General features: G+C 41.4%; 1 protein-coding gene across 1 annotated transcript in view; it reads right to left on the bottom strand.

The window, feature by feature from the left end:
• The window catches only part of lekr1 (Leucine-, glutamate- and lysine-rich protein 1), a gene marked incomplete at both ends in the record, with an annotated part of 195,365 nt that overhangs the window by 159,302 nt on the left and 12,627 nt on the right, over window positions 1-23,436 (bottom strand). The window contains 2 exons of the mRNA XM_080429093.1: window positions 2,731-2,877; window positions 17,821-17,885. Of these exons, the coding sequence (XP_080285219.1) occupies window positions 2,731-2,877; window positions 17,821-17,885 (212 nt within the window). The remainder of the gene's footprint in view (window positions 1-2,730; window positions 2,878-17,820; window positions 17,886-23,436) is intronic.

The following is a 23,436-nucleotide window of genomic DNA, read 5'->3' as shown; positions in this document are numbered from 1 at the left end:
GACATTGTCATTTATACTGCATGCCAACATGCCACCCATGCTGTACTTTGCGTGTGTTTTCTCATTGGACAGATGCAGGACTTAACAGGAGAGCATTCTCTCATTTATTATTTAGACGGTGTGGATTATGGTCACATAATACAACACAACAGATGCCATCAGTAATCCTAACAGGTTTACATTTTTGGGATGTGGCATTTTTCACCTCTAATGTGTGCACAGTTACAGTACATAACACGCATATGTGCTCCTTTCACAAAATAAATAAACAATAGAGTAATAGAAGCGTATGCTGCCTCCATATGTTTTGTTATTGACGTGGTTTAGCTGAAAAGCAGCACACAGGCATAAAGTGATGTGCTGAAAACAACACCTTCTTTTAAACGTTCCTGTCATTGAGAGGGACGTCTAATAATTACACATTGTCACAACATAATGCATAACGTTCTGGCGGGTGGAAACCTTGTAAGTCCAAAACCTTTATTTATCATTATAGCTCACAATTCTATTATTCACCAGTGGTGGAAAGTAACTAAGTACATTTACTCAAGTACTGTACTTAAGTACAACTTTGAGGTATTTTTTTACTTTACTGGAGTATTTCCAATTTTCAGTACTTTTACTTCTACTCCACTACATATCAGAGGCAAATATTGTACTTTTACTCCACTACAATCTTTTGAAAACTTTAGCTACTAGTTACTTTGAAGCTATAAATGATTAAATTATAAAACATAAATTAACCCGTTTAGCCCTTTTTTATACGTAGGCTATTTGAAAATAGCCGATCTATAAGCTCACAACGCGTTGCGATGCGACGCGTTGTGAGCTTGTAGATCTGCTATTTTCAAACAGTTTAGTACTTTTACTTTTGGTACTTTAAGTATATTTTGATGCCAATACTTTTGTACTTTTACTCAAGTAACATTTTGAACACAGGCCTTTTACTTGTAACGGTGTATTTTTATATTGTGGTATTGCTACTTTTACTTAAGTAAAATATCTTGAGTACTTCTTCCACCACTGTTGTTCACTACATGTGTGTGTGTACACTCTTGTACCATAAGGAAAAAAAAGTTAAAATATGCAGATACGAGGTTTCTGCCCAACAGCGACGATAAGAAACCTTGTATCTCAAGTCAAAATGTGGATTTTCCAACATTATAACGGGTTATCAATGGCTCATCCCCAAGTTTGTGAATGATGCCTTTCGTGCAGTTTGTCAGTCACGTCCGTGACTTCAAGCTGCCATCCATAGCTGTCATGCCCTACCCAGGAAGTGAACCTGGTTCCCCCGTGCAAACGCAACAAATACCACTGTTGAGCCATAACGGAAAAAAAGCCTGTTTGAACAGAGGATAAACTGTGCTTTGACATTCATGCAGTACCTGCTGTCAACCAGTAGTGGTCCCTACCTGGACCACAGGATCTAAATGTATCAATACCTTGTATTAACTTACTCTACCATATTACGGATTGGTAATAATTCATGTTTTTTTCACTGACAGTTACAGACTGCAGCTTTAAAGGAGAGATCCGGACATTTTAAGTGTTATCTTTGATGTGTCGCTAATCACTCAGCATCATTGAAAGGGACGTTGAGTTATTTCAGAGAGTCCCGTGTCGTCATTTTTTCGACCCCCTCCGTTGGCATAATGGGAGCCCGTGTAAGAGTGAAAATCGTCTATTATAACCGATGCAAAGTTAGTATTTTCTCTACTACTGCTCATTGTGGACTCTCATGATACTCAAACATGCACTGAAAGTCGCGCATGAGTTATCGTTCGTGCAGAACTAGACGACGCTGGTTGCTTACTTCTTCCACAGAACCTGGCGTCTGTGGAAGAAGTAAGCAACCAAGCATCATCTCGTTCTGCATTAACGATAGCTCGTTCGCGACATTCAGTGCACGTTTGAGTATCATGAGAGTCCACAATGAGCAGTAGTAGAGAAAATACTAACTTTGCATCGGTTATAATAGACGATTTTCACTCTTACACGGGCTCCCATTATGCCAACGGAGGGGGTCGAAAAAATGACGACACGGGACTCTCTGAAATAACTCAACGTCCCTTTCAATGATGGTGAGTGATTAGCGACACATCAAAGATAACACTTAAAATGGGCGGATCTCTCCTTTAACTCCTTCCAATCCGGGAACGCCAATCCGGGAACGCATCCGTGTCATTTTTAGATTTCTTTGGCTTTTCAAAAATACCAGATCTACAAGCTCATAGCGCGGCACCGAGTGCCGCGCTATGAGCTTGTAGATCTGCAATTTTTGAAAAAACAATCGTGAAAATTTGTGCAAATCTTTGAATATACATATACACTTTTACCTCATATCTTTGCTTCTGGGGGTCCCTGGAACAAAATATTTTGAGATGGGGGGGGGGGGGTCTGTGGCCAAATAGCAACATACGTTTTTATTTATTTTTTAAACTAAGACATTTGTAGAATCCCCAGAAGGAAAGATTTGAGTTAAAAACGTTCGCTGTAAAAAAAAACATACATATTCAAAGATTTGCACACATTTTCAATTTTTTTTTCCAAAAAAAATGCAGATCTACAAGCTCATAGCGCGGCACTCGGTGCCGCGCTATGAGCTTGTATATCTGCTATTTTTCAAGAGCCAAAAGTTTAAAATCATGGTTATAGGTAAAAATCTAAAATGACACATAATACCGTATGCCGTTCCCGGATTGAATGGGTTAATGAAAAACAAATGACAAGAGGTGAAGGTGACGTCGTTCCACACACAGATGATGTCATCACTACTAGCTCCTCCTACCTGCTGGATTTCCTCAGGGAGGGGGTGCACTGGAGGACAGTGAAGAGCCATCTCCACCTCCTTGGACTCCTCCTGTTCTCTGTCTCCTGGGGATATGACATCACATGGACAGTTGTTGTTGTTGTTGGGGGAATATGACATCACATGGACAGTTGTTGTTGTTGGGGGAATATGACATCACATGGACAGTTGTTGTTGTTGGGGGAATTGGACAAGCCAATGTTTGTTCTGTGTTTGTTTACCATTTTAGGCTCTGTGCATAATTGTATTCCCAGGCTTCCAGAAGGTGGCATTACCCTTTTCCTGTTCCCGGGTTCAGTTAACCATAGCTTTGTTTGATTGGATCGGCAGCATAATTGAACCGATTTCTTTCTTTAAAGGGATAGTTCACCCTCAAAATGACTTTTTTTCCTAACGTTTACACACCCCATGGAGACTTGAATATCATGGATATTTTTTTGTTTTTGTCACATTCCTAAGCCAATAATTTGATGACCAGCGGACCGGTAGGCAGCGGTTCCGGTAGGAGACACAAAGGAGACTCTTTGTGTCTCCTACCGGCACCGCTGCCGGTCATCACATTATTGGCTTAGGAGTGTGACAAAAACAAAAAAATATCCATGAATTCAAGTCTCCATGGGGTGACTAATCAATATAAAAAAGTCATTTTGGGGGTTCACTGGGACCACAATTATGCACAGAGCCTAATCAATGTTAGCATCCTCTCACAGTTTAAACATGTTTGTACAGTTTAAACTGCATTCACTAATGTTATTGACTAATTGCTAAATTGGACAGTTGTATAACTTTGGATTTTTGATTATACAGTAGTTTATTTTGAATCCCCATAAGGCACTAAGAAGTGACAGCTGCCTATTGGGGCCTGGGCGCACCAGAAATGTGCACTACATTACTGTTCACAGGTAGAAGGAGTGCTTTATGAATGCATTAGGTAGAACAGGTCCTGTGTTCAGTCTACTGTGTGTCTTTCTAAGCTGGTACAGTGTTAATTGCTAGTAATGGCACGAGCTGTTCCAGTGCCACTAATGAAAACCAGTCTGTACCATCTTTTTCCCCTGAGACCCCGAATATGTTTTTAAGTTTGTGCTCCTGGTGTGTGTCTGAGTGCTGAAAGCGTGCACAGCTCTTAGCCCGGTCATGAACACATGCAAGAGTGCATCCTTCCCATTAAAAAGAGATAGTTTCTCAGTGGTCACGCAAGCTCTATAGCCTATGAGCATTCTCTGCTTCACTCAGATGCTTTGGTGAAAAAATCTGTTTCCATTCAGTCACATTAAGATATTTGAGCGATGTTTATATATTCTAAATAAAAAGAGTACATTATATCTCCAACATTTATTATCTTCCATTTAGATTTGGATTGCTTTTAAGTTTATTCAACAATTTAACTTCTGAATTAATGATGACATGCATGCATGTAAGTATGTATGCATATATGATTGTAGATACTGTATATAGGTATGTATGTAATCATGTCTGCATGTTAAGTACTGTACCCATATTCACTAACCTCTAATGGGGGGGGGGCTGACACACAAGCAAAATGCCCTCTTTTCAGTATATATACGTGCATGGTACTATCAAAGTGATGAATAGTGCTTAGCCACTAAGGTTAATGTAAATCTAAATCCCTTAGCGTGAAGTCCAACATATTAAGCCCATTTAGCATGCACTCCACGGAATATATTAATCAGGAAAGCTTATGGCATTAAGCCTATAGACAGTAGATTATGGACTATAGGCTACACTGCTGTACATCAGCCTGTCTTCCACCACAGGAAAACAATGCTGTGAAACCTGGGTATAATCATTATTCACAATTGAGTCTTAGGCTTCTTGGTGTCAGAGATTAGCTGTCAGTTCACGTTTTATCGGGTAAAAAGTTTCACTCACGAAATGAGATGAGCCATTTGAAGAAAAAAAAAACAGATGGCTAGACGGAAAAGGATTGATAGATTAACAAATCATTTTAATGTGTGTTTCATTTTAGAGAGTGCTGAGACAGGAAGCCGAGGATAGTTTGAGTTTTGCACTATTCATTCTTTCGCTGTCTCTTAGGAGAAACGCCATTTTGCTTTCAGATGCATGGAGACAAAAATTACAAATAAAGACATTTTGAATCTTGAATCTGCAACACATGTCTCTGGCCAGAATCAAACTGGAGATGTGATTATGTGGTTGACAAATTGTATAGTTTGTCCTAATGGTTTTGGAACCAGAAGCCGTCAAATGCGTTCTCGTTTCAAGAACATCAAACAGACTGGTACACTCGATCTCTTGTCACAACATGTTTGAATTGACCATGGAAGCCACACAGCTATGGAAAGTGCCATTTTATTTCTTCCCTACAAATGTAGAGGCTGGTGAATTTCAGTAAACGGCCATGGGCTCTGAAAGCCAACAGAAAAGAGCAGTCATGCAAGGCCGGTCTGGTTGCATGCATGTGCGTGTATCTCTGTGTGTGTGTGTGTGTGTGTGTGTGTGTGTGTGTGTGTGTGTGTGTGTGTGTGTGTGTGTGTGTGTGTGTGTGTGTGTGTGCTCGCGCACACGTACGCGTGAGAGAGCATGCATGCTTATAAGGGCATCTATCTGACTTTCTATCAGCTTAACCTTAAGGCTAATTCATACTCATGTAAGTGCCGTGCAACAACGTATAAATTAGCCTTGGGGGGGTGGGGGGGAGGGGGGGGGAGCACGTCAACTCAACACTTAACCTCAGACTGCATGTCTGAGGGCAACTGAGGACTGTGGGTCACTCCCATCGCATGGTCTCATGCCAAGCTGCCAGGCAAAGCCCTGCCTGCTCCTGCATGCCAGCCATTGCATGCCCTCACAGACCATCAGAGAGGGTAATGGAGTGAGAGGACATGCAGGAGGACACGAGAGTTTCAAGTTCTCGCACACACACAAAATGCACGCTCGACAATCACAGTCAAATACATGAGACTCTCACATAAATTCTAATCACGTTAAGCACAAGCATATACCCCCACCCACCCACCCACTCATCCACCCACACGGCACGCTACTCATATCCACACTGGCCAGCCTAAGTGTCTTTCCCGGCAGATTGCCCCCCTGCTGTCTGCGTATTTAAAAAAAGCACCCCTAATATGTACTGTAGGCTATACATAAACCTACAGACACGCCACATGTACAGTACACACTCACACCTCATTAAGGACCAGCATGACTCCCCCCCCCCCCAAACAGCTTCTGCCTCTGCTCTTAAAACGCGAAACCAATGAATAAAACCATCTGACAGCATGAAGCCACATCTCCAATTCAATGGACTGGCATGAAAAGAGGCTGCTTTTGCATGACAAGTGTTCCCCTGTGACATTTTATGGCCATTTTATTTATCCTTGATTGACCTATTTAATCATGCAAAGTGGGAGACATGACTTCAAATCAATATCACGCTTGTTTCAACCTTTTGGTTTGATTGTGATTCATGAACGATTATTAAAGAAATATACAGTTTATTGTGAAAATAGCAGATCTAAAAGCTCACAATGCTTGCAGGTCAGCTACTTTTGCAATTTTTGCATGCCACCATTGTACAATTAAGTATAATAGAGGGCTTAAGTTGTTAGTCAGACTAATTAATTTAGTTTAGTAAAAAAAAATATTAGAACGTTTTCATGTCATTTCGTTGATTTATAAGAAATAAACTTGCTTCTCAATTACCTGTATTTCGTTAACCTACATCAGCACGATTAAGTCGGTTATTGGTTCTAAATGTGGGTTTCAATATATTTTCAGTTAATTTCCAAGCCCTAAATCTGAGAGATACAAGATGTTCCTAAACTCATCTCTTCTGCATGGACGCACTCACTGAGTAGTGACTCGTGAGCGAGGGGCATGAACACGAACATGTACATAACTCACTAGCACAGACAAGCACCAGAGGGCAAATTGCCATTGACCTCAAGGGAACCGTGAAGGCCACAGATGACAACATATTCACAGAAAACTGCAACATTTAGGGCAGCAAATAAATAAGGGTGGTTACTAAAGCTTTAGCAAATTGCATTTAACCACATGAACCCTATAGCATCCCAAGTTAATTCTAGGCATGTCATATTCAGCAAAGATTTAGGAACATTCATCGAAAATAGCGTATCTACAAGCTCACTCACAACACGTCGCAACGCAAAGAGTGGAGTATTCCTTTACTTAATTTCAGAACTCTGAGATTAAAGGGATAGTTCACCCAAAAAAAAAATGTCTATCTTTTAGTCACTCCATGGAGACTTGAATTCATGGATTATCATTTTTTTGTCGCAATCTTAAGCCAATAATTTGATGACCAGCAGCAGTTACGGTAGGAGACACAAAGCAGCCGAACCGCTGCCTACCGGTCCACTGGTCATCAAATTATTGGCGTAGGAATGCGACAAAAACAAAAAGAATATCCATGAATTCAAGTCTCCATGGGGTGACTAATGGATAATCGATTTTGGGGTGAACTATCGCTATCCTCTACATGGGAGCTGGTAAAAAGTTTAATTAAAAAGTCTGCTATCAGTGTAAAATGTCACAAAAGGGTGACATCAAACTGATCTAACAAAACTTTACTGGTATAGTGACACAAAGACAGATGTGTGCACGCAGGTATGGAGTCACGCACACGCACACGCACACACACACACACACACACACACGCTACTAGACTGTAGAAAAGCTCAAGGACCCATAACTTTACCATATACTGTATACTACTGTATACTGGTGACTAGTCAACTGAAATAAGTACAGTAAACTGTAGCCTGCAACCCAACAGTCAACACAATGACCTCTAAAAACTACAAACAAATCACTGCAGCCTTTAATGCTTAGGCTATGCCTCGCTCTGCAGACAAACAATAGTTTTGTAATGACAACAATTATTTACATACCCATTGTGATAGTTTAGCTGTATTGAAGGGCACAACTAATCTTCTAAGTCTCTAAATCATGACTTTTTCCTTGGTAGCCTGTATAGCCGGGAAGAGCTAACAGAGCCAAGCGTTGGACGTCTCTATGGCAACCATGCAAACCGTGCAGCTGAGGGGAGGGGAGAGGAGAGGAGAGGAGGGAGGAGAAGAGGGGAGAGGAGAGAAGAGAGAAGAGAGAAGAGAGAAGAGAGAGGAGAGGAGAGGAGAGGAGAGGAGAGGAGAGGAGAGGAGAGGAGAGGAGAGGAGAGGAGAAGAGGGGAGAGGAGAAGAGAAGAGGGGAGAGGAGAGGAGAGGAGAAAAAAGCATAATGCAGTCAAATTATCAGAGGCTAGGGCAGGGCGATTGCATATATATCGAACAGTTTTCTGAAACACTTGTGTTGCTATAATATCAGTGGTGCACAAACTTTTTCACGTCAAGGACCCCCAAAATTATATGTGTTTTGCCGCGGACCCCCATCTCAAAATATTTTGTTCCAGGGACCCCCAGAAGCAAAGATTTGAGTTACAAATGTTCCCTTTAAAAAGATTGCACAAATTTTCACGATTTAAAAAAAAAGTAGCAGGTCTACAAGCTCATAGTGCGGCACTTGTATATCTGCTATTTTTGAAAAGCCAAAGTGGTTACATGGATGCGTTCCCGGTTTCAATGGGTTAATCTTGCTCATGAGGTTAATGGAGTAATCAAGGAGCAGGGTTAATGTCACATTAATGCCGGGGACATGCTGAGCAACCTGGACAGGCTGCTCAGGAAAGCTGGCTCCTCGTTTTGGGGCTACCCTGGATGGGGTGGAGTCATAGAGTTAAAAATAATAGAGAGGGCACCGGATATCGCCTCCCATCCACTTGCATTGAGTTGCTCACCCAGCAGCGCATGAGACGAAATCACCCCTTCTTCCGGGTTGTAAAGTGTGATGGGCGGGGCCTATTTGGGGGCCACTGTGACACGTTCTGCGTCACAGAAGTGACGCGTTTTACGTCACAGAGGTGCGCGGCCCCGTGCGCAAGCTTGTGCGCAAGCTCGTGAGTCGAGCCCATTGGTCGAAACCGTTTTCGCTCGTTCATGTACAGTGGCCCGTTTTAAGCTGCAGTACCTATGAATGGCCAGCATGTCCAATTAGCTCCAATGCAAACACTGGGTTCTGGGGGCTTGCGTGGAGTAGATAGTGTGGAAGCTCGATGCTATCATGGACAACTACTCACATCCCCTCCACATGGAGATTGTGGGGCAATTGAGCAGGAGGAGATATTCATATAGATTCATCAACTCCCAAGGAGAAATAATTACTATAGACTTTTAGACTGTCTTTTGTGCCGGTAGCCATGAAGATTTATAATGAGGCTGGTCGCTCTGCTCGTTCAATAGTGTAATTATCTCTGAATTACCGTTCATTTACAGTTACTGTGTGTATTCTTATCATTTCAAATACAAGCACTGTTGAGGGTGTATCTGTTGTATGCTATAATAGATTTAATCGACTAAATTGATTTGCAATACAAAAATTTGGAAAATAGCACTGTGAGCTTATAAATCTGCTATTTTCTCTTCCAAAACAATCGTTCATTAATCATAATCGAGGCCAAAGGCTTTAAATAATCATGATATTCATTTGAAGTCCTACTGCCCAGCCATGCCAGAGGCCCTCTGTTTGCATACATGTCATGTTTAGGCTGTGTGCTTTTAATGGCTACCTCATAAATCATCTGAAATAATGGCCAGACAATCCCTCCAGGCTCAAAGAGAGAGAGAGAACAATCCCCTACATGGTAAAAGATCATTCTGTATTTCTTTGTTTGCAACGATACCATTGATCTCATTTTGTCTGTGGGCGACCTAACACGACCCGTCTAAATGTGGGTTAATGGCCTTCGCTGTCAGACAGAGAGAAATTGTGTGTGCGTGTCATGCTATTTATTACCGTCAATGAATCGTGCGAACTCCAGGCTCGGATGCAAATTGCGTTCACCCACTGGCACACTAGTATAGCGGGCATGTCTAGCCTACCTTCGTGCCTGCTTTGCTCCGCAGCTGAAACGTCAAGGGACGTGATAAAAACGGAGGGTAAAGACTGGTATTTATTCAGCAGTGGTGGGAAAAGGGTACTCAAGTGTTTTACTTAAGTAAAAGTATCAATAATGCAATGTAGAAGTACTCTGTTACAAGTAAAAAAGTCCGGAATTCAAAATTTACTTGAGTATAAAAAGTACAAAAGCACTGGTATCAAAATGTACTTAAAGTACCAAAAGTAAACGTACTAAAATGTTTGAGAATAGCAGATCTACAAGCTCACAACGCGTTGCGTAGATCGGCTATTTTCAAATAGCCTAAGTATAAAATAGGGCTGAAGTGATTAATGTATGTTTTATAATGTAAAAAATGTGCAAAGTAACTAGTTAACTTAAGTTTTCAAATAATTGTAGTGGAGTAAAAGTTAAATATTTGCCTCTGAGATGTAGTGGAGACGTAAAGTACCTCAAAATTGTACTTAAGTACAGAACTTGAGTAAATCTACTTAGTTACTTTACACCACTGGCAGACACTCATTCAGACACTCAATCATGCAACATAACATTTCGTGCCCAGTGGTGCCCACACTTAATGGAATCCCCCTCCCATCTCTCCCGGGCTCAGATGCATAGGCAGATGCAGCCTTGTCCTCAAATGGCCCGACTTAATGTATACTAGATTTCTACTCCATCTAAACACATGAAAACGCAATTTATTCTTGCATGCATTTTAATGCTCTTTAACACATTGGGTGCCAGAGGTTTATTAAAATATTATACGTTGAGTGCCAGCATTTCTTCCATCCACTTGCGTTATACATTTCGTGCTGTGAGAAGCCCCGACGAGGAAGTGCATGTAAACAAAGCGTGCGTGCGAGACGGCGGAGGGTCCCGACTAACGCCTGGAACAATAATATTTCCAACGCGACCCTCCATTGCAGCGTGATCGCCGATCGAAAACGGCTCGTTTCCACCACATTAAAAAGAAATGGAGATATTAAGCTTTTAATCAAGGAGATAACATTGAAAACGCCGACCGGAAGGATTTTTGACATGGAGCCACATCCAGCTTCTTCTTCTCAGAAACTCCTTGGGTGATGTCAAAGTTTCGTTTTAGCGCCCCACGTGGCCCACATGTATAAAAATAGAATTGGGTCAAAAACGGTCCGGACCGTTTTCGGCACTTCTCGTTTGGACCCTCAAAAACGGTCCGGACCGTTTTTGGCATTCAATGTGTTAAATGTCACAAAATCAGTAATAAAAATTTATACGGACCGAACTGGGTTAATAATTCATGGAATTCAGGGAAATTAGCCTATAATAATACTAATAATACTAATAATAATAATATAATTACGATAAAAAATAAATGGCTGATAGGTTAATTGCCTAATAATGGGATTATTTCATCTCAGTATATTATGTGGAACTAGACCTACATATTTCCAGCGGTCTCTACAGAAAAATGGCAAATTAACCTAATTTGCCAAGGTGCACGCTGCTCCTGAGGGACTTATGGAGCTTGGGTCTATCGAGTCTGTTTCAGGCACGCTATGCTGTGTGTGCAAGTATTGGGTGCAAAGTGTATAATGAACCATGCTGAGTGTGTGTGCTTGCGTTGCGTGCATGTCTCCATGGGAGAGGGGGATAAGAGGGGGATAAGAGGGGGATAAGAGGGGGGAGGGGGAGAGAAAGTCCGCAGGCTTGTGAGTGCGTGTTGGGGGGGGCGGGGCGGGGGGTCTTTTTTGGATGAGTAGCCTAATCGTTTTACGGTTGACATATTTGGGGTAGGCATCACGGGCAGCTGACGACCAATCCGATGATTCATTAGGGCCAGTGGGTGAAAGGCAGGGCAACAGTTCAATGCAGGACATTCAAATAATGTGGGGGGGGGGGGGGGAAGAAACAGTACTTATATGGTATAATTTGGTATTCCCATAAACAAATATGTTTTATACATGTTGGAAAAAGGTGTTTAACCCATTAAGACCTGAGGCCGATTCTACAAAATGTCTTCTAAATCCTAACAGTTTTCTGAAAGACCTATGTTTTTTTTTTTTTGTATTATTATCTCAGGTACTTTGTAAATATGTAGATAACTTGTCTGGTCTTCTGTTGCTCTCTTGTTTTGATCTCCTTCCCACTTGCCTCCCACCCCCTCTTCTTCTCCCCCCCCCTCTTCTTTCTATGGAAACTAACGTTGCGATGGGAACGATGTACAAAAACGAATTTCACCCACTTTTTTACCTTGTAATACCTCTCTGAGCTCCTCCACCCCTACTCTCCTGCCCGCTCCCTCAGGTCAGCTGACCAGATGCTGCTGGAGGTTCCGAGGGCGAAGCGGAAGCTTAGAGGGGACAGAGCTTTTTCGGTCGCGGCCCCCAAGCTCTGGAACGACCTTCCCCTGCAGATTAGGCAAGCCCCTTCTCTGGCCATTTTTAAAACCTCTCTTAAAACGCACTTTTATTCTTTGGCTTTTAACATAGCATGAGACCTCTGACCCTGTGCTGCCCCCCCCTCAGTTTTTCTTGTTTTGTGTGTTGTCATTGTATACTGTGTTTTTAGCTACTGTTTTACTTATTACCTATGCACTGTACAGCACTTTGTGGCAGCTGTGGTTGTTTGAAAAGTGCTCTATAAATAAAGTTGAGTTGAGTTGAGTTGAGTAAACCTGTGATGTGACAATAAACCTGATTCTGATTCTGATTCTGATGTTTCTATGTCAGTGTTTCTCAATCTTTTTCATATCAAGGACCCCCCAAATTGTATGTATTTGGCCGCGGACCCCTATCTCAAAATATATTGTTCCAGGGGACTCCCAGAAGCAAAGATTTGAGTTACAAATGTTTGCTTTAAAAATATACATATTCAAAGATTTGCACACATTTTCAGGACTTTTCTAAAATAGCAGATCTACAAGCTCATATGAGCTTGTAGATCTGCTATTTTTGAATAGCCAAAGTATAAAATAATGGTTAAAGTGGTTACACACGGATGCGTTCCTGGTCTTAATGAGATAAACAGCTAAATCTGCCCCACCCCCAACATTCAGTTGAGATATCACGAGTGGGTGAAGTCCACCATGGTAAACTTACCTTAACTCCCTATTAACAAATTATATATTTATATCATCAACATACATATAATTTAACCTTTTACAGTATTTAAATATCAAAGGTTGTCCGTTATCTTCCTTTTAACCAATAACCACAGGGTCAAAAATGCAGTAGGCCTGAAGAAAGCTACAAATCTGAGACCCATCCTTCCTACAGAAATGTGAATCCGGCATTAATCTTTCGTGATGGATTCCTGAGGATGAGCTATGCCTACATTACATCCTGACATCAAAATGCAGTTCCCGCGTGATCTCTGTATCCATTCCATCTGCGTGAAAACAGTATATGGGCCTATATATATATATATATATATATATATATATATATATATATATATATATATATATGCGTCTGTGTCCGTGTGTAGAAAGAGAGAGGTTATGCACGGCACGCCTGCCTGTGTAGTCAATCCATTTTGCCGACCATGCAGGCACGAAGGAACAGCCTCTCCCTGCTCTCTGACCTTCCCTCTTGAAGCTCAGGCTTTGTGTAATGGCGTCTCTCTTGAATTCAAGCACTCTCCTTTCCTCAGTCAGTCAGTCAGTCAGTCAGTCAGTCAGTCAGTAGTACGTCAGGCTTTTCCCAGTTTGTAATTCTCTGTTTGCATGTCACTGCCTTTCTCTCACTCACTTCCTCTGTGTGTGTGTGTGTGTGTGTGTGTGTGTGTGTGTGTGTGTGTGTGTGTGTGTGTGTGTGTGTGTGTGTGTGTGTGTGTGTGTGTGTGTGTGTGTGTGTGTGTGTGTGTGTGTGTGTGCGCGCTGTGCGGTGTGTGTGCGATTGTGCTAGTATACGGTGGTCTGCAAGTCCCACAAAAACACCTGTGGGATAGGTCAGTCCTTAAGCGTTGACAGATGTAGACAGGACAGGACAAAGTATTTTAAAGTATTTCCACGTCCACATTACAAATAACAGTTGTGATACAATATCATATCATTATCGCTACATAAAGGTGTGTGTCTGCTAGAGAGACAGACAGACAGACAGACAGACAGATAGATAGATAGATCGATCCTCTCTTTTGTCTCTCTTTTGTCTGTTATGCAAGGCCAGCACAGTACCTCCATCTGTCTTCCTGTTTATTTCTCTGCCTGTCTGCCTGTATGTATGTCATTTTGTCTGATGTAGGATGACTGTAAATTGTGCGTGTGCGTGTGTGTGTGTGTGTGTGTGTGTGTGTGTGTGTGTGTGTGTGTGTGTGTGTGTGTGTTTGCATGAGAGCCAGTGGGGTGACCCTGTTCCTCTCTCACGCCAAGGCTTCTGTGAAACAAATAGAACTGTCCGGATGTCGTGACAGACCTCACATCAGTTTAAATAAGAGCGCTGTGCGGCTGTGTGTGCGTGGGGGGTGTGTGTGTGTGTGTGTGTTTAAGCAAGCAGCCAGGCACGCATTCTGAAAAGCCTCGTCAGGCTTCTCTCTCTCTGTCTCTCTCTTTCTCTCCCTGTCTCTCTCTCTCTCCTCTCTCTCTCTCTCTGTATGTCTGTGTTTAAGCAAGCAGCTAGGCATGAGTCAGAAGAGCTTTGTAAGACTCTCACTGTGTGTGTGTGTGTGTGTGTGTGTGTGTGTGTGTGTGTGTGTGTGTGTGTGTGTGTGTGTGTGTGTGTGTGTGTGTGTGTGTGTGTGTGTGTGTGTGTGTGTGTGTGTGTGTGTGTCCAGCTTGCATATTTTGGTCAGCGTGAAGTAAGGGGTTGAACAGTGATCTTGACAGTTTTATGAGCTCAGTGGGACACACAGACAGACAAACAGACAGACAGACCAACCACTCTGTGGAGATTCTTTGAAAAGGAACTGGTTCTGCCTGAATGGGCCGACCAGCCTTCTAAATAAATCAACACAGTCTCGGGGTTGAACAGAGTGCAGTTCTACATCATTGTCTGCCATATAAATGACTGGTGACTCCTAGAGCTATGAATTATGCTGCGCGATTATGAATGCACAGTCTGATAAGTGGAGGTGCCTTTTTAAGGCCATGTGCAGCACACTCCTCGTCTTTAGCACAACTCAACGAACGACAGTGTGAAACTAAATATTTGTGTTAACACCTTTTAGTCGTTGCACTTTTTTGTAACTTCAGCACTTTCTGTGTCTACCATTTTCAACGTGGCAAATGATCATTGTTAATCTAACGCTAGAACACTACATAATGCTTTTCAGCATTAATCGATCACTCTATATATATGACCTGCGACGTGGTGGTCATCCAGTAAACAAACAAAACAAAATCAAGACTAAGAGTTTCAAATCCCCAATAGCAGCCCAGAGAGGCTGGTGGCCCGTACACACAACCAGACCAAATTACTGCATGCCTGTCATTGCCATCATAGTCTCATGCTCTCACTGATGAGGTTAAAAATAAATATCAAATAGTGGCATAGCCTATAGAATAGATGAAGAGTCATGGTGTCAACAACATCACTCGGGTTCACCTTGCCACGTCCTTGTCGGATTCTGAGATCAATCGTGTGCAAAGTTGACATTTTGGCCTGAGGGCGCAGACAGAGGAAAGGTCATGGGGTTACTCAAATGATTCGGGTTCATCCTCTGGGGAGCATAAAAGTTTCATGGCAATCCACCCATGTTTGGCCTGAGGGTGGCACTAGAGGAAAGGCCATGGGGGTCACCAAAATGGGTGGTTGTGATGCTCTGTGGAGCATGAAGGTGCAGAGCTAATTCCATGGCAATCCAGGTAGTAGCTTTGGAGATATGTAGTTTGGTACAAAAGTGGTGGATGGACGGCCTGAACAACCAACATTGCATCCTTACACATGAGGCGAACTACATATTGAGAGACTTACTGAAGCCAAAATCAAGCCTAAAACATATAAGATTGAAATGTAGGAAGTCTCACCCACAGCGAAAGAAAATTCATGTGGCTACTGTCCGCAATACCATCAAGCTTAATAAATTGATAAAGATTAGGGGATACCGGTAGATTATTTCAATGTCACCCAGGGTAATTTTCTGGGAACGGGGATGCAGGGTTAACCTCTGACTGAGAATTGTTTGCACTACTGTGGACAACAAGGGGGTCTGGGTGTACTGTAGTAAGTCTAATAAGAACCACAGTAGGTTGTTTAGGGTTAGAGGGGCAAAGGGTGATGGCTGGACAGGCTAAGAAAATAATACCAGACTTAGCTAGGAGGGGAACAATAATAGGAACAACTGCTCTAGAGTAACAATATAATGTTCACACTGTCTGCCCTTTATGAAGAAAAGGCACATGTGCTGCTGAAAATTGACGGGTAAGGGGATGTGGGGGGTTGTGCAATCGATAGAAATTGACTTCAATATAACTGAATATTGATGACATTTTAATCTAGCAGCGGTGTATTTCACAGCTAAAATGTATAGATCGTTTACAGACAAGCTGTCAGAGATGGACGCAGTGTCTGTGTTTATCCTCCCCGTTTCAGTGAGCTCTCCTGCCGGGCACAACTGCTGGCTCAAGCCGCCTGGAGCTTAGGCTTGGACCACAACTTGCTTATGAATGGCCATATATTAAAAAGACTGCCTTTAAGAAAATACAGCAGGAAATAGCACAAACAATCAAATATATTAGGCAAAAATACAAATAGGTTTAATATACAGTTTTTTTTACTATAAAACATAGTGAAATATGAAGCATTTCTAGACAAGCCCTAAAGGAAGTCTCTCCTGTGTGATCATCTGTTAAAAAGCGGTCCACATTATTATGCACATTTCTGTGCATAAAAAAACGCACTGACAGCCTTTTAAAGGCGGCCAACTTTTGCTCTATTCAGTCTCTTGGTCATTTCTCGATGTAAAAAGGCAGCACCTATATTTATTTATTTGTATCGTTTTTAAGGCGGACAGTGTGAGCATATCCTAATATGGCATCTTGCAGGCTCAGAATTGTGGTGTGTTTGTGATGCCGTGTGAGGGGGGAGAAGGCTGGCGTTGGGAATTCTCTCACTGTGACACGTCGTGAAATATGTATGCTTTAATTTGATTTTCCCTTTGCCTTTTGCTCTGAAACAAGTGAAGTAAAACCCTGGAGCCATGTCTCAGTAGGGTCACGAACCTCTTATGTGGCCGATACATGCCACACATACATCTCACCGGCCACTGTGAATCTGACCGACCATGAGAGAACGAGAGAGAGAAAGGGTGTGGGGATAGAGAGGTGGGGAGGGGGTATTTCATAGTATATATCTGCCAGTAGGTGCGTGTGTGTGTGTGTGTGTCTGCAGTGGTGGAAAAAGTACTCAGATATTTTACTTAAGTAAAAGTACAAATACTGCAATATAAAAATACTCTGTTACAAGTAAAATAATTTAAAATGTACTTGAGTAAAAGTACAAAAGTATTGGCATCAAAATGTACTTAAAGTACCAAAAGTAAAAGTACTAAACATTTGAAAATAGCAGATCTACAAGCTCACAGTTGTGAGCTTGTAGATCTACTATTTTCAAATAGCCTAGGTATAAAATAGGTTTAAAGTGGTTAATGTATGTTTCATTATATCATAATTTATACCTGAAAAGTAACTAGTAACTAAAGTTTTCAAGTAAATGTAGTGGAGTAAAAGTACAATATTTGCCTCTGAGATGTAGTGGAGTAGAAGTAAAAGTATTAGAAATTGGAAATACTCAAAGTACAAATACCTCAATTTTACTTAAGTACAGTACTTAAGTAATGTTACTTTCCACCACTGTGTGTGTGTGTGTGTGTGTGTGTGTGTGTGTGTGTGTGTGTGTGTGTGTGTGTGTGTGTGTGTGTGTGTGTGTGTGTGTGTGTGTGCTCGCGCATGTATGTTTGCATTTGCAAGTGTATATGAATGTGTGTGTGTGTGTGTGTGTGTGTGTGTGCGCTCGCGCATGTATGTTTGCATTTGCAAGTGTATATGAATGTATGTGTGTGTGTGTGTGTGTGTGTGTGTGTGTGTGTGTGTGTGTGGTGAGCTGTGCTAGCTGTGAGACGTAATTACGACGGATTAGTGCAGCCACACTGAGAGGCTGAGTTGGAGCCGTCTGGACCCACAGACAATGACCTCTGGGATAGGAACACTCACACGACACAGAGATACACAGAGAGGCGGGGTTTAGGAACACTCACACGACAGCCCCACCGACACAGAGATACACAGAGAGGCGGGGTTTACTATGGAACAACAACAAAAAAGAAAAGCCATGCCATGCCATGCCACTAGGGGAGCCATTCTCAACCTGCGGGCCGGGGGCCAACTTGGGCCGTGAGGATATATTGCAAGTGGGCCCCCAAATAATTGGTAAAAAAAAACTCCCTAAGATTTTAACGGTAAAATAAGATACTAAAAATGTAAAAATAATGTCATGGCGTTTTTTTCTTTTAAAAACTTTGGTGGTTTCATTGTAATAAATAGGAACTTAAAGTATACTAGATGTTAGTTAGTTACATTGATCCAAGCCGGAACACAATCGTTTGATTAATTGATCATTGAAATAAACATGCTCTGAGAATGCATGGGGCCTGACCATCTTACCATTTAACTCGCCAGCTGAGAGCTAAGTGGTAAGATTTTTTTCAAGTGGGCCCTGATCCACAAAAGGTTAACAACCGCTGCAATAGGGTACAAACTATCCTGTCTTGAATCCAGTTACTGAATCAAAGGTATGCTATTAGGCAGAAAAGAAAAAAAGAGTCTACCTTTTTTTGGGTGGTAATTTTCCTTTCCCCAACATAGCCGTTGCCAATTCCCCCCTCTGTGTGCTGTTGTGCTGTGGTCCTGTGGGTGCCGACTCCCACTCTTGGCCAGGGGAGGGTGTACACAACCACATTCCTCCTCCCATACACATGGAGGTGCCAGTCGCTTCTTTTCAGCTGTTAATCTTCCTGTAAAACAGACCAAAATAAAGCTGTCTAAAGTTCTGCGTATTGTTCCAAATATTTTCTCTAACATTCCTATACCTCTAAAAACTAAAACTAAACCCAGAAAAATGGCAGAGAATTCTTGTAATTTCATTTCCATTTCAAAATAAGCCGCAGAGTTTAAGGGTGGAGTGTTTATATCGCATTTTCCTCTGTCCCTTATGCATACACTACTACACTGTGTGTGTGTGTGTGTGTGTGTGTGTGTGTGTGTGTGTGTGTGTGTGTGTGTGTGTGTGTGTGTGTGTGTGTGTGTGTGTGTGTGTGTGTGTGTGTGTGTGCGTGCGTGCGTGCGTGTGCGTGTGTGTGTGTGTGTGTGTGCCTGCCTGCCTGCCTGGGCATTGCTCCAGCCTGTCATCTCAATCAGATCCTTATCTCTATCACCCATGGCTGGCTAGCAGAGGTTATCTGTTAAATGGACCACCCCTGCAGAGGAGAGAGGCAGAGAAGTGCAGTCTGGCTCGACTTCTCTGCACCCATATTAACCGTGGGCATAGGTCATTATAGGTGAAAATTCTCAAAAATAACCTAGGGCTATATTATTACATTACAGTCATTTAGCAGACACTTTTATCCAAAGCGACTTACAATAAGTGTATTCAACATAGGTAGGCAAGGAAACTACTAATCACCAGAAGTATTAAGTGCATTCTCTTCTAAAACAACAAGCAACTAAGAGTATACCTAGCGCTAAGGTAAAAGTGCAATATATCAGCTACCTACTTTCTTAAACAGATGAGACAAATAGGAAAATCAAATGAGCAAGAGCTAAAACAGATAAGTATATCAAATAAACAAGATCCAATAAGACAAGAGCTCGTACTATATGCTTCATAATTCATACTCCAGTCCATCGCACACCGGTGTTGTGCGGCAAAAATATTTTATATTATACGATTTGTTTTTTCCGTAGCCTAGATCAGGCTTAAGTGTTTAAAAAGTCCTGGTCACACCAGTAGGCTACAGCCACATTCAGCTCTGACTGCCCTACATTTGAATGCATCCACCCCATCCACACCCTCAGGTCAAAATAACTAAAGTGCATCGTTCAAAACACGTGATAAAACACATCTATTCTGCCAGCTATTTTAAATCAGTACGCTGTTAACACCAACAGTGAATGCCCATTATAGCTTTGTTACCGACCACACACACACACCACAACAATGGCACAATTGGCACATAAACAGGTTACAGGATCTAGAATGCACACGCTGTGCACTGTGCACTGGTTGAAAGTCAATGGCTGATGCTGATGCTGTCATTCAGTGGTGGAAAGTAACAACTGTAAGTACATTTACTTTAGTACTCTACTCAAACCATTTTGAGATGGGGGTCCACGAGCCAAATACAACACAACACATTTCCTACAGCTTTAAGTCCAAAAATCTGAACTAACCCTTTAAATGCAGGTGATAATTATCTACAACACCTGAGTACTTTTTGCACCACTGCTGTCATGCACATATTTTCATCATGATGAAACTGTGATGCTAAACACCTGCCTTATATTAAATTAACACTTATTGGCTAAATTAAATGCATACACACGCACATGCCCCCCTGTCCCTGTCTAGAATAAAAACCACAGCTGTAATTAGCACGTCTTTTCAGAGCACTGCAGGTTAAAAAAACTCACATTTTCATAATATCATTTGATATTATGTTACACTTTTATATCAAATAGGCTTATAGCTTGTAGCAGAACACAGTGAGATGCGTGCCGTACACACACACACACACACACACACACACACACACAAGCCTATCCCATCCATATCTACCTGAATAATAGATTAATGACTCACCTTCTGGCTTCAGTAATCTTGGAGTAATGTAAAATTGCAGTCGACATTTGCTGCTCAATTTAAATGTGGGCCATTCAGACAGTCTTGACATAGTTGATCAACAATGTTTGTTCAGTGGTGGAAAGTAACTCAAGTACTGTACAGTACTTGAGTAAAATGTTGAGGTACTTTTACTTGCTGGAGTATTTCCAATGTTCTATTCTTTTACTTCTACTCCAATACATCTCAGAGACAAATATATTACTTTTACTCCACTACAATTATTTGGATGAGACTCACTTTGATGCCAATACTTTTGTACTTTTACTCAAGTCAATTTTGAATACCGGAATTTTACTTGTAACAGCATTTATACATGGTGGTATTGATACTTTTACTCAATAAAAAAATGTGAGTACTTTTTCCACCACTGAATTGAACAATGACCCAACTAGCAGCTCAACTGTCTTTAACCTGTTAAAACCATCTCAGTGCTCACCAACAGCTCATACAGTATTTTTTTTACAATATCTTGAACAAGATAACTTCTCAGTCCTCCTCCATGAACACAGTGACACACAATTCAAGGCCAATCACTTTCAGGTGCGCGACTGAAAGTAACAAATCTGCGCCTTCAAAATAAGAGCACATTTCACAACTACAGCAAAGGGTGGGGTATCAGAAGACAAGTTGAAATGTGTTTTAATGATCAAAATAAATAAAAACTGTTGTATGCCTAGATACACGTTTGAAGGAAGTCAAACTATTTCATTTTGACACCATAGATCATAAATAATGTAAATTGCTGGATTTCAGATCCAGATGCACCACTCTTGCTGACCTTGCTGACCTGTCTCATTATTTTCAAAAAATAGAAAGAGGGGGGAAGGGGGGGCAACACTTGAGATGAGTGGATTCATTGGCCGCTGTAAGCTTAAATCCAGACCGTGGAAAATCTTACAAACCAAGACATTAACACAACACAGACAACTCACTTTGCAAGTGGCCCACCCCGTGTGTCAGCGTTGATGGTTCCTTCCTCACTTCCTACAAGTGAGATAAGAAGTTGGTCCAGCCCTTTGGAGGGGTGTGTGTCTAATCAAGATCCCTCTGTAGAGAAATACAATCACGGCGAACAAATTGGCCTTGGCAGAGAGACCGGGGGGCAAACCTATGTGCGATTGGGATCTCAGAGGGTGTAGCAGAGGGACATGGCTGCCTGCTTGTACACAAAGTTAGCTGTTTTAATTTCTCCACTCATATTGTTTGGTCTCTTGTGTTTAATCTGGCAGGGCTGGCAAGCCGGCCACTGAACATGTTCCTTCCTATACTGCAATACAGGAAAGAGTACAGCAGAATAAAAAAAAAACAGTGGTGGAAAGTAACTAAGTACATGTACTCAAGTACTATACTTATAAGTACAATTTTGAGGTATCTGTACTGTACTTGAGTATTTCCAATTTCCAATAGTTTTACTTCTACTCCACTACATCTCAGAGGCAAATATTGTACTTTTACTCCACTACAATTGTTTGAAAACTTTAGTTGCTAGTTACTTTGCAGATCTATTAATTATTATATTATAAAACCTACTTTAACCACTTTAGGCCTATTTTATACATAGGCTATTTGAAAATAGCCGATCTACAAGCTCACAACGCGTCGCATCGCGAAGCGTTATGAGCTTGTAGATCTATAGGCTATCTATAGACTATTTTCAAACATTTTAGTACTTTTACTTTTGGTACAGTATATTTTGATGCCAATACTTTTGTACTTTTACTCAAGTAACATTTTGAACACAGGCCTTTTACTTGTAACAATTTTTATATTGTGGTTGTTACTTTTACTTGTATGATATCTGAATACTTTTTCTACCACTGGAAAAAAGAGGTTACTTTACTTAGAATAGAATACATATCCATGATAGCGGAGTAGGTTAAAAGAAGCTGTATATTCATTCAGTACATTTTTCCCCATGTAAAGGAACTTTTTTTTACTAGGAAAGCTCTATATAAATCGGAGGTATTATTATTATTGTGTTCAATTTTATACCTCGACTGGCAACGGCCTTGGCCAGAGGCATTATTTTCAGGTTGACTGTCTGTCTGTCTGTCTGTCCGTCCGTCCGTCCGTCCGTCCGTTCATTCCATTCTCGTGAACACAATATCTCAGACAGGGACACCCTGGGGGAATGCCTTAAAATTTGGCAAAAACTTCCACTTGGACTCAAGGATGAACCAATTTGAATTTGGTAGCAAAAGGTCAAGGTCACTGACTGTGACCTCATAACTCAATAATCAATTAGCTAATTATGACAACATTTCACAAATGTCTAATAGGATAAAATTATGAAGTGAAGGTTTTGGTGGACAAAGGTAAAGTGACCTCTCACCCCTCCCATTCTCATGAACACAATATCTCAAGAATGCCTTTTGGGGAATTTGATATCTGGCACAAATGTCCACCTGGACTCAACGGTGAACTTATTTGAATTTGGTTAGGTCAGTGAGACCTCAGAAAACACATAACCCTTGCATTTTGCAAGTGCACTTAACAGCTTTTTATAAGTTCTTTCATAATTCTTCACTACATATAATATATACAGTATGAGTCTTGACAGACATGGATGTAAACTGCTACTTTCAACCGTGATGCGGTATTTCTAGTTTGCACCTGGCAAATGAAGAGCTTAATCTCTCATTGATTCATCCTGATCCAAAATCAGATTATAATGTGTGAGCGTGATATTTACATTTAAAAGATGAGCATAGCAGCAACTCCAGCCTGTGCTTTTTGCATCGCTAGGCAAGATGTTTCGGCGGTGCCAAATTCATTTTCCTTTAATTACACTCACAGCATGCTGTAGGAAAAGTTAATTAACACATACGTCCAGACACACCTATGTA

The sequence above is a fragment of the Gymnoscopelus braueri genome, assembly GCF_963280865.1.
Source record: "Gymnoscopelus braueri genome assembly, chromosome: 5".
Taxonomy (NCBI): Eukaryota; Metazoa; Chordata; class Actinopteri; order Myctophiformes; family Myctophidae; genus Gymnoscopelus; species Gymnoscopelus braueri.
The sequence above is the reverse complement of the archived record's forward strand: the minus strand, read 5'-3'. Positions and strand labels throughout refer to the sequence as shown.